The 13,382-nt window shown below is 47.2% G+C and overlaps 1 protein-coding gene across 1 annotated transcript in view; it reads right to left on the bottom strand.

Annotated features, from left to right (window-relative positions):
* Positions 1-5,760: 5,760 nt before the first annotated feature.
* Positions 5,761-13,382, bottom strand: part of LOC111156652 (lymphocyte antigen 86) — a 58,250-nt gene continuing 50,628 nt past the window's right edge. Inside the window, exons 4-5 of the mRNA XM_022517671.1 lie at positions 10,137-10,189; positions 5,761-6,131 (exon numbers count right to left, since the gene is read on the bottom strand). Of these exons, the coding sequence (XP_022373379.1) occupies positions 6,048-6,131; positions 10,137-10,189 (137 nt within the window). The 3' untranslated portion in view covers positions 5,761-6,047. The remainder of the gene's footprint in view (positions 6,132-10,136; positions 10,190-13,382) is intronic.

Genomic DNA, 13,382 nt, shown 5'->3' with positions numbered 1-13,382 from the left:
ACCTCCCATGGGCTACCCAACATAAAAGATTTTGATACCTCCCTTCTTTCCTTTTCCTAAAATATGCAGGAATTATGTATTATTCATTTTTACATACATACATAAATAAATCAGTATTTTACATATTGTGCTTAATACAGTTGTCAGCAAGTAGTTGGTGCTGGAAATATATTTACTGGTGGAAGAAAGGAAGGGAGGGAGGGAGGGAGGGAGGAAGGTGGGAGGTTGGGAGAGAGGGAGGAAAAAAGGGAGGGAGGGAGGGAGGGAGGAAGGAAGAAAGGAAGGGAGAGAAGGAAGGAAGGAATAGAGAAAGCAAAAAAGCCAGGCTATCCTGTACTACTCATCCAATTCATCCAGATGGATTTGAAAGTGAACAATTTTTATTTGTTTATTTATTTTTGGCTGTTGCTGAAGAGCAGAGTGGAGTTCCTCCAAATTACGAAACTCAGTAGTTCACTATATGCCTTCAACACTCATGGTCTTTATTTTTTCTTTTCTTTTCTCCTATGCTCTCATCAATGAATTAATTGAACCCATTATTAGCCCACCTTTGTTTGCAGCCTGTTTGCTGCTTGGCTTAACAAATCCTGCAAGCTCACACCGAAATCCAAAAAGTGCTCCCTATGATGTGACCTCCAACCAAGGAACCGGGGGCAGCATCAGGCAGCAAGCGTTGGGCTTGGAGTCAGACTGACTTGAATCCCAGCCGGCTGAGCTCATGAATGGGGCGGGCGGGGGCGGTCAGTGACCTCCCTTCCCTCACACCAGCTTTCTCTTCCATGGCTTGGATGGCCCTGTCACTGGCCCACTGGCTGTGACTGATGCCGGCAAAGTACCTGTGTATGTATCAATGCCTGGGACATAGCAAATGCTCAGATAATTGTTACCTTCCAAACAACCATATTATTATCGTTGTCTTTGTCATTGTTCCAATTCCCAGACATTGTCTTTCTCCACCCATCCATTTTAATCAGTTGTAGTTCATCTTCACATGGAAAACTAATCCTGTCCTCTGATCATTTCAATAATGTTCTCTGGCCCCTTCTCAAATTTTCTTCCACCATTTCTGAATAGAGGAAAGGAAGGGAAGCCATAATTGAATGGTATAGCTTCCATGGCATAGATGTTTTCTCTTTTCAGACCTTGGCTGGAGAGGAGGGAATCCGCAGAAATATCAGTTGGTGGGGGGAGGGGGTAGGTGGGAGGAAATCATTGTTTTCAGCTGAAATAACATCAGTGCACAGATTCTTTTCTGAAGGAGTGAGGAGACCAAGCTACTGGAGGAAAGAATTTGGTTTTGTTGCACATTTGAAAGGAAAGCTGGATGAGAGGGCCGAGAGGGGGAAAAAGGGAGGGGGGTGGGGTTCAGGCTGTCGCATCTGAAGGCCACTGAAAGTTTCAGGTCCAAACAGAGCCACTGGAGGTAAAATAGCGCCTTCCCAATCCCCCTAAAGTCCCCGCTTGTCCCCAGAGAAAATGAGCAGGAAATTAGACAGAGGAACTCATTTTGCTGACCGAGAAAAATGCAGCTGATTCAAATCTGAAATGGAAAGGCCGAGATGATAAACCCCCTCCCTAACAAATCCGGGTTAAAATCAGGATGTGGCCCTTTCCTTCTCTCACCAGCTATTTTGGGTTATCTTTGCTGAAGGCAGATGTAATTGTTAAATGTGCAGATGTTACATTTAGTTCTTCCCATCTTGCATGTGTATCTTTTTGCCTTTTTTTTTTTTTTTCTTTTGGGAGAAACAAGTTTAATTAAGGATGACACACAGTTTCTTTCCTCAGGCCTATTTGGACTGGTTATAATATTTCTTTCTGTTTGGGGGTGGGGGGACTCGTACCTGAATATTTCTCTTACTTCTCTTCAGAGTTCAGGGTTCCAGCAGATGGCTCAGTGAACATGAGCCATCCTTTCTTTCTTAGAAGAAAGAAATCAAGGTGCCAAGGGAACACTTCGGCACTTAGAAAGGAAAGGCTTACGGGTGAAGGTAGGGCTCAAAGACCGTTAGCCTCAACAGGGTAAGAGGGACAGGAGAGGCAATTAGGGAACAGGGCTTTGGTTCCAAGGCGGATACTTACCTCTTATGGACAGAATGGTTTGTGCCCTTCCAAAGTCACACGTGGAAATCTTAAACTCCCAGTGTGATGGTATTTGAAGGTGGGGCCTTTAGGAGGTGACTAGGTCATGTGGGTGAAGCCTCATGACAAAGATCCGGGCATTGTCTGCGTGTGCAAGGAGAACACAGCTCCTATAGACCGGGAAGCAGGGTCTCATCACACATTGAATCTGCCTGCAACCTTGATCTTGGACTTCCAACCTCCAAAACCGTGACAAATAAATATCTGTTGTTTATAAAGCATGCAGGCTGTGGGATTCTTGTGACAGCAGCCCAGAGGGACTAGGCACCACCTTAGCAGAATAATAACTCCCTTTTATTGAGTTACACGTCAGACACTATTTTAAGTGCTTGCCATGCATTCTCTCCTTGAGTTCTCGGAACTTCTGTAAGGTGGTATTATTGCTGACACTGGTGGGAAAACCAGCCAAGGTTAGAGAATTAAGTCACTCACTCCGTTAGCAGGTAGGGGAGAGTTAGAACGACAGTGCTGGCCGGCCTAATTCTAGACAAGCTCCCGACTACCCAGCCTCTTCCCCCCCTTTTCTCCCTTTCCCCCTTTCCAACTCCCCTAGTTTCCCCTTAGGGACAAGGGCGGTTCCAGTGGGTCTAACTCCAATCCAGCACCGGGTCGGGTCGCGTGACCGAGCCCTCAGAATGAATGCAGGGCTTCCGTAGAGAGCTGTCTGCCTTTATACATTGGACAGGTGTGAAACTATTTGTTCTTATAGGAAAGACTGTCCGAGGGGGACACTGATAGTTAGGGAGACCCGAAGTGCAAGAACCATGGAGAAATAGAGGTGAAACGCTGATGACAAGTGTGAACCTCGCAGCAAAACGAGGCTGACGCAGGAACACGTGAGGGTTCAGCAACCACAGGGGCCAACGGGGTCCGGTATGTGTCAGCCAGACTGAGCTGAGCATCTGTTCCTTATGCCCAAACATAAGCGATAGGTTCACGCTGTCCAAATGATCTTCAGCTTTCTCTTTGGGCTCTTCTTGGGCACTGGCATTTCCTTCCCACCAAAAAATATGCATATACACCCTGTAACAACACACACACACACACACACACACACACACACAATTGGTTATCAAACACATGGGCTTGAACTGTGAGGGTCCACATATATACTGATTTTTTTTCAATACACTGCAGCATTGTGAATGTATTTTCTCTTCCCCTATGTTCTCCTAACATCTTTCCTCTAGCTTACTTTATTGTAAGAATTCAGTACTTAACGCAGAGAACATACAAGATATGTGTTACTTGACTGTGTGATCCGTAAAGCTTCTGGTCAACCGTAGGCTCTTAGTCGTTGAGGTTTTGGAGTCAGAAGTCATACGTGGATTTTCAATCGCATGAGGGTTTGGTGCCTCTAATGTCCATGCTGTTCAAGGGTTAAGTGTATATGTGGCTACAGAGAGTGTCCCTTAAAATATAAGGAGGGGCCTCTGGATGCCCAGATGATGGGAGCTGTCTGATTGCCACAAGAATTTTTCAGGAACATAGCATCATCTTGAATCAAACTGAGGTTTTTTTTTGTTTGTTTGTTTTTGTTTTTGTTTTTGTTTTTTTTTCAGGGAAGTTTATTGAGAAGAAATGTTGAGAATGCTTTATAGTGAATTTGAAACAGCAACGACTCTGTTAATGAGAAAATGAGGTATACCTCAAGTTCTTTGTTCGTGTGCCCTCCACACTTGCCCTCCAAGCAGGCACCCGCAGAGGTGGTCGGCCCCAGAGAGTTTGCCTCAGGATGGCCCACCTCCCCCTTGATGCCTCTGGCTTCCTGGGACAGCAGTTTCAAGCTTCATCTTCATTCTTGTGTTCGGCCAGCAAGTCATGTAGCAATAACGATTCCGGCATTTCTCCTATCAAGACGGAGCCAGTGAAAAACTTTCTCAGCTTGCAGGAGAAGAACTCATAGCAAAATTTAAGCCCATGGCAGGACACTAAGGACACACACACTTTGGGGCAGAGAAACACTCTCTTTCCCTTTCAAGTCAATCCTTGAGCACAGCTGCTGTGTGTTTGTGTGTACTCCGTCATAGCTGGGGCCAAACCTGTACATGGAAATCCCTGTTTCATCCAAACCCATAGGTCTGAACCTCTCTCTCTCTCTCTCTCTCTCACACACACACACACATTGTCAATGAATTCTAAGAAGATAACAAAGAACGGGAAGGGGAAAAGAACAGATGAATTGCAGAAAAATGAAAAGTGAGCTAGTTTGGGATCCCTTGTCCTTGCCTCTGGAAGGCTCTGGCCACTGGCCTGAGCTGTTGGAACACGTGAGTACTCAGAACTTCAGCATGGCCTTTACTCCACACATAAGGATGCTTTTGGGAAGGGGAGCAGGGGAATGTCTCTCTAGAGGGAACGGCAGAGGGTCAGAAATTCAGTCTGCTGTTTGTGTACATAACAGGATCAGCCCCGTGTGTGTTTAGAGATCTGCTCCCTGGCCGGGCATAACCACAGTATGTCTTCTTTCTCAAATGTTAATGGGTGTAAGTAAGGACACTGCTATAATTTTGTTTCTCCATAACCCAAAAACTTCAGATGCTGCTTTTAAAGTTTTAATTCACCAGACATTTACAGCCTGCTATTCTGGGTAGTTTAATTATGTACAGATGGTAATTAATAGCAATGAACACTTTAAAAATCTGGATTCTTCCCCTTTTAATCTCTAACATCGTGGCCCTTTTGTGGATATCTAAGACCTACAAATGCTGAAGTCAACCCAGTCCCCTGACACCAGCCCCCCAGTAGGAGCAAGAGGGTCAGATGTCGGGCCCAGGGACACTGGGAGGATCAGAGTGGGGAGAGGGGCATGGGATGGTGTCAGGGCTGTGGAGCCCCCTGGGTGATTCTGCACATCCTGGGACAGAAAAAGACGGGGCTTCCAGAATGGCTCTGCTTATTTACGGAGGCCCTGGAAGGTGTTTTTGAATGCAAATGAATGTGTCTGCTGATTGACATGGCTTTTTAATAATTCAGGGGACCATAGCTCCACACTGTCTGTTTTGCTCCCTGGAGTAGCCTCGGGGCTGAGCATAGAGCCCAGCAAGTAAGTGTTCAGCAGGTGCATATTGAGAATAATGAATGCAGAAGTGAGAGCCATAGCATGCTGAGGCCAGGGGCAGCCATGCTTGGGGGACGATGCTATAATGAGGTTCGGCCAGGCAGGATTTGAAGGTCACTCTTGGTAAGCTTTTATCTTCAACTTGGCCTTGTAGCCAAAGTGCCTGGAGTTTGCTCAGGAGAAGGAGGAGGACAAGGGACACCTTTGGCCAGCTCTCGAATTCCAGCCAGGCGGTCAACCTTCTCAATCTCTTTTATTTTATTTCTTTTCTTTTCTTTTATTTATTTCTATGAGAGAGAGAGAGGATGAGAAGGGAGAGGGTCAGAGGGAGAAGCAGACTCCCCACCGAGCAGGAAACCCAATGCAGGACTCGATCCCGGGACTCCGGGATCATGACCTGAGCCGAAGGCAGTCGCTTCACCAAGAGCCACCCAGGTACCCAGGCTTCTTGATCTCTTAGAACTACTTATGCTTCGCCAGCACCTGGCACTTTTTCTGGAGGAGATCACCTTGTAACTACGGCATTGCACTGAGACTTTGAACAGACCATGAGGAACCACTGTGGACCAGCTTTCTTTATTTGTGGTCACAGGGGAAATACTCCTGAGGAGCTGAGAAGCAGGTGAGTTTGGCCCCGGGGAGGAGGGCAGGCCCACAGGATGACATCGTGACTACCAGGAGGTGACCTAGAAGCATGTAGGCACGTGGAGTCTGAGGACGTCCGGTCCGGGGGCTAGAACCTGTGCCTGCCTCTCCGTCATCGACTGGTTTTTCTTACAGAACAGGTTCAACTTCAGTGGCTTGCCGTTCCCAGCAGACACACCATGCCCCAAGTTTCAGCTGCTCAGGAAGAAATGACGGTGGCATTGGCGCAGGCCACGGTGGAACCGTCTCCATTATACAGTTCCAGCAAAACCTGGTATTCTCCCTAGAAGGGATGCAGGGAAAGCATGAGATGTGTGATTCACAAAGCAATCCATCATTCCGCCGGTGGTCAGCAAGCGCCTCCTAGGAGCCAGCCCTGGTTTAGACACTGGGGATAAAGTAGAACCAGGCAAACCAAATTCACTTCGAGGTGCTTAAGGGCTCCCTGGGACAGACAGACCATGTCTCCGATGCTTCACTATGGGCACTCTGCCTATTCTGGTGCTGGGGACAGAACACAGGCAAGGAAGGGGAGAGGCAGTGGCACTGGGCTGGGCAGGGCAGGGAGGGGCTGGGCTAGTGCCGGTGGGCAGTTTTAGGCACGGTGGTTCAAGCAGGTTGAGCTGCAAAGGGGATCATTGGGCAAAGACCTGCAGAAGATGGGGGGCACCCCCGCTGCTCTGAGGGCTGGCACTCTGTGTGTGAGAAACAGGGAGGACCCCCACGGGACTGCTGGGAGAGGGAAGCACAGGAGGAGAGAGAGGTCATGAGTCAGGGATGGCCTCTCTGGCCATGATGAGGATGCTGGCTTCCACTCTGACAGGGACACAGGTCATGAAAGCACTTCCCCAGGAGACTGGCCTGATCACAATTGTAGGGTAATAGGATCCTTCCAGCCGCCCACAGAGCCTGTAGGGGCAGAGAGTGGAAGCCCTTAAAACCAGGTGGGAGACTACCCAGGCTGGAGCGGATGGCAGAGATGAGGAGAGGAATCCAGACTGGATTCTGGATAGATTTTGAAGAAAGAGCCCGTAATGCTTTACCAGGAAAACTCATGCAGGTGGCAGAGAAAGAGAGGGGCAGAGGGTGACGCCAAAGATCCTGGTCTGAGCCACTGGAACGATCAAGTGCCATTTGCTGAGACAGAGAAGGCCTCTCGGGGATCAAAATTCAACGGCACGAAATCAGAATGCTCTATGAGAGGAAGTATGGCCACATTTTAGGGCTCTTTTCTGGCAGTGACACTCCACAGAGGACTCTCTTCGTCCGTGGTTAGTGGTTGGGCTGAATGTGAAATTGCAGAAAAGCCCGTGTGTCTGTTCAGTGCCAAAGTTCCACCCCAGGCCCCAGAGGCCACGTGGTGAGGACATATCTGTAGGCTCACCAGTCCGGAAAGAGATGCTCTGGGCCATGGGAGGTGGTGGTAAGCAGGGCAAAGGGCCCAAGAGGGAAGGATCCCAAGAGATTCCTGGCACATCTTTGAAGTGCCCATGGCCCAAAGAAGAAAAGGGGTTTAATCTGTATACGGCCGGAGGGAAGGAATAAATCAGACCACTGGATGGAGGTTGTAGGAGAGGCAGTTTTTCTTGGAGAAGAATAACTTTCTAGCAATTAGCAGAGGTCCAGGAGCGAGCGGGTTCCCCAACAATGGAAGCTGCGTTTGCCAGGGCCAGCCTGTTCTCTGGATGGCGGCTGAGGCGAGAGGGCTGCTTGGAGCGTCCCCTAGGGCAGTGTTCAGCTTGAGCATCTGTGACAGCCTAGGCTCCCCTGAGGCTGCCCGCCCAGATATGAGCATCTGTGATTTCAGAAGCAGCGCAGGGCTTTAACCAAAGCAGCGTGGAAGTTAGAGAACTCAGTATGAGTAAAGAGCAGTTCAGACGTGCACCTGCTCGTGTCCCCCTCGCCATCACCTTACGTTTCGTGTCCATGTGACTTCAAGCGCACGCACACCCTCCAATTCGAAAAGCAAATGAATTTTTCACTATAGCCTTATAAAGCCTAAGAAAAGATGTATTTGCAGGAAGGTTTCTAGATCATGACTCCCATACTTACATTCCGTACACGCACACATACCTACCTATGTACAAGATACGCAGACTCTGGTTTAGAATGCAAGAGAATTTGGGTAACTGTGCTCACCCGCAGGAAAGTGGAGGGACATGCTAGGAGGACGGGGAGGAACAGACTAGGGACAAGGGACAGAGAGTGGCAGACTCTCCACTGTTGAGGAGAGCGCCGCATGTATGGGTCAGAATTTACAGTTGTATCCTTGGCGTTTAGGCAGATTAGGCTCTACCTACAAGTGATTGTCCACACATTTTAGAAGCCCAAAGGGTCTCTAAATTCTAATTCAGAAAACAGCAGTCCTAGAGATGCACGGCTCCAGGCAGGACTTCAGTCAGAGCCAAGGGACCGGCTGTGTTAAAAAGAAAGTAACACCAAGACACTGCTGAGCAAGATTGACTGCTGAGTGGAAAAGTTTCCAGCCAAGCAGGGATGGAATTAGCACAGAGCCCATCTCTGGGGGATTTGGTGGGAGGAGGGGATCCGGGGCAGGTCTTTTAAAACCAGAAGGCTTCACACTGTCTCTGTCCCATATTAGGAAGCAAAGTCTCTGAGTATTGCTGGCTGGCTGTCAGCCAAGGAAGCTGGGCCGGCTGCACTGGTTCTCAGCCAGCGTGGGAGCTCACGTTGAGATTAAGGCGGGCGGCGGCCTCTCCAGCGTACGTGACAGGTTGCATGTGTCCCACTTGGGTTATGTGCCCTGTCAGTTTCGGCTAGGTGTCAGCAGGCTGGGGGTAGTCAGGGCTGGTCAGGTTTCTGCTTCCGAACCCTAAACCTCAGAAGGGGAAGAGGACCCATGCTTCCTTAAGCAACCATGCCTACGGCGGGGACACCTGAGCCTGATTTGGCCCTTACACTGGGCAACATCTCGGAGCACCATCATTGGTTGAAGAATGCAGGTCCTGCACTCACCCAAGTGTCCTAGGGGAATGCAGTAAAACTTCTTTTACATCTCTGCCAGATTTTCTTTCAAAGGGATTCTGTGCCTTTAAGAAGTTCTTTTCCCTCCTATTTCATAGCAACTCCTAAAGAGCACTGTTTTTATTTTAAGCCAACAATGCAAGATGAAAATCAATTATTTGCAAATTTCAAGTCAATCTCCAGTGGAAGGGGGGATGGGAAGATTTGGAAGGAAAATAAGGAAGGAAAAAGAATTCCAAATAACAAAGATTTCAAGAAAAAACTAGCTGGGAGAATTTTGGTCCTACATTCTAGAAGGTAAGGAAGTATTTTTTTTACTGAAAAGTCTGCTGAGAAGATTAGAGAACCCTGGAGGGGAAGGGGAAGCTGGAAACTTCCCATCTGCAAGAGCAACACTAGAGAATGTTCTAGACATAAAGGCTTGCACCTGAGGAACTCAGAGACTGTAACAAAAAGGAAACACACACACACACACACACACACACACACACACACACACACACACAAGAAATGAAACAAAGTTAAACAAATTCATTATGCCGAAGGAGAACCTTTCGCAGAGTCAGGCACTGTTTTGTTTTTTTGTTTTGTTTTGTTTTGTTTTGTTTTGTTTTGAAAACTGAGAGGAAGAAGTTGAAACAGAAAACACAGTTAATACTTCTTTGTGATTCCTTTTATGATAGCCCATGAGATTGTCTCAGGAGTAGCATATTGCAAATGTATTGCTTATGTCACAGGTGCTTAAATTCAGCCATTTAAGAAGGTCACATTATTTTGCCTAAAAAAGAGTTAGTCAAAAACTCTACCTTTAGCTATGAGACTTGCCAGTGAATGGTCCAGGTGGGGACATTTTATTCACCCATGGCAGCCACGAGCAATAATGTAAGGCCGGAATCTGAGAGCCTATAAGCCGTCATGGTGGTTTGCATGTTTCTTCTTTTCTCTGAACAGCCAGCCTCACTGACACCCCGCACCCCAGCGACTTTAGACCATGCAGTCCCCGAAGACACAGGCAATCCTGCAGGATAGAACATGGGTGTCCCTCTCCGCGGGAGCTGTCTGCCCGGAGGATCCCCGAGGGTCCATCAGAACATAAAATGTTAAATACCAAAATGGCAAAATCAGTGTTTAAACATTTGTAAGTGCCCAGGAGGAGGTAACAGCTTTTTTGAAGAAGGGTTTTCTTAATGATGGCCAGTGGAAACCATTTAAATTTAATTCTGTCCTCCACCTCCTCCTCCTCTAAGAAACCACTCAATATAATAATTAAGTAACAGAGCAGAACATAAAACCAAGACCTTACCGGGAGAATTTCAAATCCGGGATTATTGATGGGGCCAGCAAAGTAAATCAGCTCTGAAACATACACAAAACAAACATAATGTTACTCGATCATATTAAACAAAAATGATTTGCTCATATTATCTGTGCTCGCTGTGCACCAGGGATCCAGTGATGGAGAGGAAGGTCTCTGTCCACACAGCTGCTCATATTCTGAAGAGGTCACTGACGGCATGTAAATCACTGAATAAGGCAGTACCTGGGTTGTAGAAAGTGCTAGAAGACATGCTGGCTGTGTGAAAGGCAGATGGTGTGATGGTTAAGAGGCCCGGCTGGAGTTGGGCTGCGAGGGGTTCAGTCCTGAGACCGCCTATGATAACCGTTAGATCTGGGATAGTCATTACCTCTTTAGGCGCAGTTTCCTTTTTCAGGATGGGTATAATAATGACGATAACAGTGTCCACTTCCTGTAGCTCTGAGGATTCAAATAATCAACGTAAAGTACTAATAACAATGTCTGGAAAGCACTCAATAATTTGCTAAAATATCCAATGATATTTTATTTTATTTTATTTCAAATGATATTTTGCTAAAATATCAAATGCCATGTTTGGTTGGATGGCTGGCCAGGGGAGGCATCTCTAAGGAGATGATATTTGAGCTAAGCCCTGAGGAGGGGAATGAGGCAACGTTCAGTAGCTCTGATACAAGAATTGAAAGGGTAGATGGTTGGGTATTCTTACTGAGCAAGAATGATAAGGAGAGAAAGTCCAGGCTGTTGGGAATAGACTTCTAAGAAGAGGTCAAGGAAGCTAGGAAGGGTAAGGAAGTAAATGAAGGCAGGGTGGGTTGCTGTAGAAACAGTGGTAGTGTCAGCTGAATGGAGTTTCCATCATTGCTATGAAGGTCCTAAAATGTGCTGGAAGGACATGGTGAAGCCAGAGGGCAGATGTCTTGACACTGAGATTTCAGAAGTGGTGCGTTTACTCGTGATGACAACACACAGAATTGATGTGGGAGGCAGTGGTTGAGGTGGAATGACGGAAAACATTAGTGGAGGTCAAGCTGCTGGGATGTTATGGTGGTGGGTGGGCCATTCATGTCAATATTGAATATTGAAACCATGCCCAGTTCTTCATAGGGATCACTGCTGTCTCTGTGACCCAACGGCTCCCCCAACCCCAGCCCCTTCACATCCCCCATCCCAGCCCCACGCATTTCACACAGTATAAGCACAATATTTAAGAGCACAGCCTCTGGGGTCAGATTGTTCTGGGCTTGAATTTTGGATTTTCTTATTATTAGTCAGCAAGTCACCTGATCTTTTTGTGCCTCAGTTTCCTCAACAGGAAATGAGGTGGGGGTTATAATAATATTCACCTTACAGAGTTGTCATGAGCATCCCATGAGTCAACGCAAGTAAAACTCTTTCCATAGCACCTGGCCCATGGTAAGCAGTCAGTGAGTGTTTGCCATTAATACATTGACCAGTCCACACCATGGGCATCCGCCCAGTGCAGACCAGGCACCATGCATGGTGCTCAATACAATAGTACATGAGAATATAGGCTGTTTCCTTTAGTAGCCTGTGCCTTCTTGTTTGCATGACTCCCAGTACGTTGCAAAGTCTAACACACAGCAGGGTGTAAAATAGGGTTGTTATAGAAGTTGCTGAATGAGTAGATCCAGAGTCAGAACATGGGTTTGCCAACCAACTTCATTCTTGCTTCTGTTATTGTGATCCTCTCCTTGATGGAAAGCTCTGGTCCTGGGCTATGCTGACACAAGACACTGGATTAAGGAATGAGCCATCAGAGCAGCCAGTCTGGTGGCAAGGGTGGAGGGATGGTGGAGGACGATGGAGTTGAATAAATGCTTATTGGTTTATTGATGGCATTAGATACTGAGCTCTTTTAATAGCACAGTGACTTCCTGCCTTACACAGCCTCTGGTGCCTAACCACTGTTCAGGAAACATTTCGAGACTGACTAAACTCTCTCCATGAAAAGGGGCTTTGGGCCAGGGGCAGCATGGTTGGTGCGTGAGCAGCTGCCCACATGGAATCGTATCAGGAGAGTAAGGGTAACCCTTTTTGAAAAAGGCTTCTCCAGGAAATCTGAACCTGAACTTCTACCAGAAGACCCATTCTTAGCATAACCTTTGGCTTCTGTTAAGTGCTCATGCACCCAACATATCTATCCCTCCTTTCCATGGTCAGTTTCTTATACCCTGCAAGGATACTGTGCAAACATGTTGGGTGCCAGATGGACAAAATTCCTATTTCGTTGCACTAAATGAGCCATTTATTTTTTTTTTAAAGATTTTTATTTATTTATTTATTTATTTATTTGACAGAGAGAGAGAGAGAGAGAGAGAACGAGCACAAACAGGGGGAGAGGCAGGCAGATGGAGAGGGAGAGGCAACCTCCAGCTGAACAAGGAGCCCAATTCAGGACTGGATCCCTGGATCCTGGGATCATGACCTGAGCTGAAGGCAGACGTTTAACTGGCTGAGCCACCCAGGCATCCCTGATCCATTTATATTTGAAAGGAAATATATATTTGGTTGTGGATATAAGCAAAAGTTTAATTGGAAACTACTTCTCTGTATGGTGTGGTTTTAGAAATAGAGATGTTGAAGTTCTGGATCTCATCCTTAAGAATCTTCCAGTGCAACTGGGAAAGATACAATGACGAGCTCCACAGAAAGTGAGAAGTGAGAGGTGTACGCAGGTGGTGATTCTGACAAGTGCAGACCACTCAGATGGGGCTGCCTGGGATTCAGTTGTAGTGCTGGTGTTTAAGGGCATAACATTCACGTTATAATCTTTGTGAGTGGTGCCCCCTGCAGTTGTGCTCTGCAGTAGCCCAGCTACTCGTACAACATTCCTTTTTAGGAAATTCTCTCTTCCCCAGTGGATGTTCTCTGACCAAAGCCAGAGCCGTCTGAGCAGGAAGACAAAGAAGAGACCCAGCGCCAATCTATTCTGGCAAGAGAGGATTTGTTTTACTCCGGCTCACCAGCATCCGGGGCTATTTGCTTTCTGCCTGGTGTTGCAGCCTTTGCTCTCTTTCTGTGACTCCGAGATAGCCTTCCAGAAAATCCCTTTGCTTTTGTTGGCAGGAATGGATTTCTGCTGCTCACAACACAAGGACTGTGAATGCTATGGGCATGAACCAGTCCAGATCACTCACGCTGACCCTCAAAGTATGGGACACAGGAGCAGGGCCAGAACCCAAGAACGGGGAGTGAGAATGTCTGCGCACG

The sequence above is a fragment of the Enhydra lutris genome, unplaced genomic scaffold (assembly GCF_002288905.1).
Source record: "Enhydra lutris kenyoni isolate GAN:26980312 unplaced genomic scaffold, ASM228890v2 scaffoldscaffold48, whole genome shotgun sequence".
In the NCBI taxonomy this organism is placed as follows: domain Eukaryota; kingdom Metazoa; phylum Chordata; class Mammalia; order Carnivora; family Mustelidae; genus Enhydra; species Enhydra lutris.
Note: the sequence above shows the minus strand (reverse complement) of the source record. Positions and strands in the feature narration are given on the sequence as shown.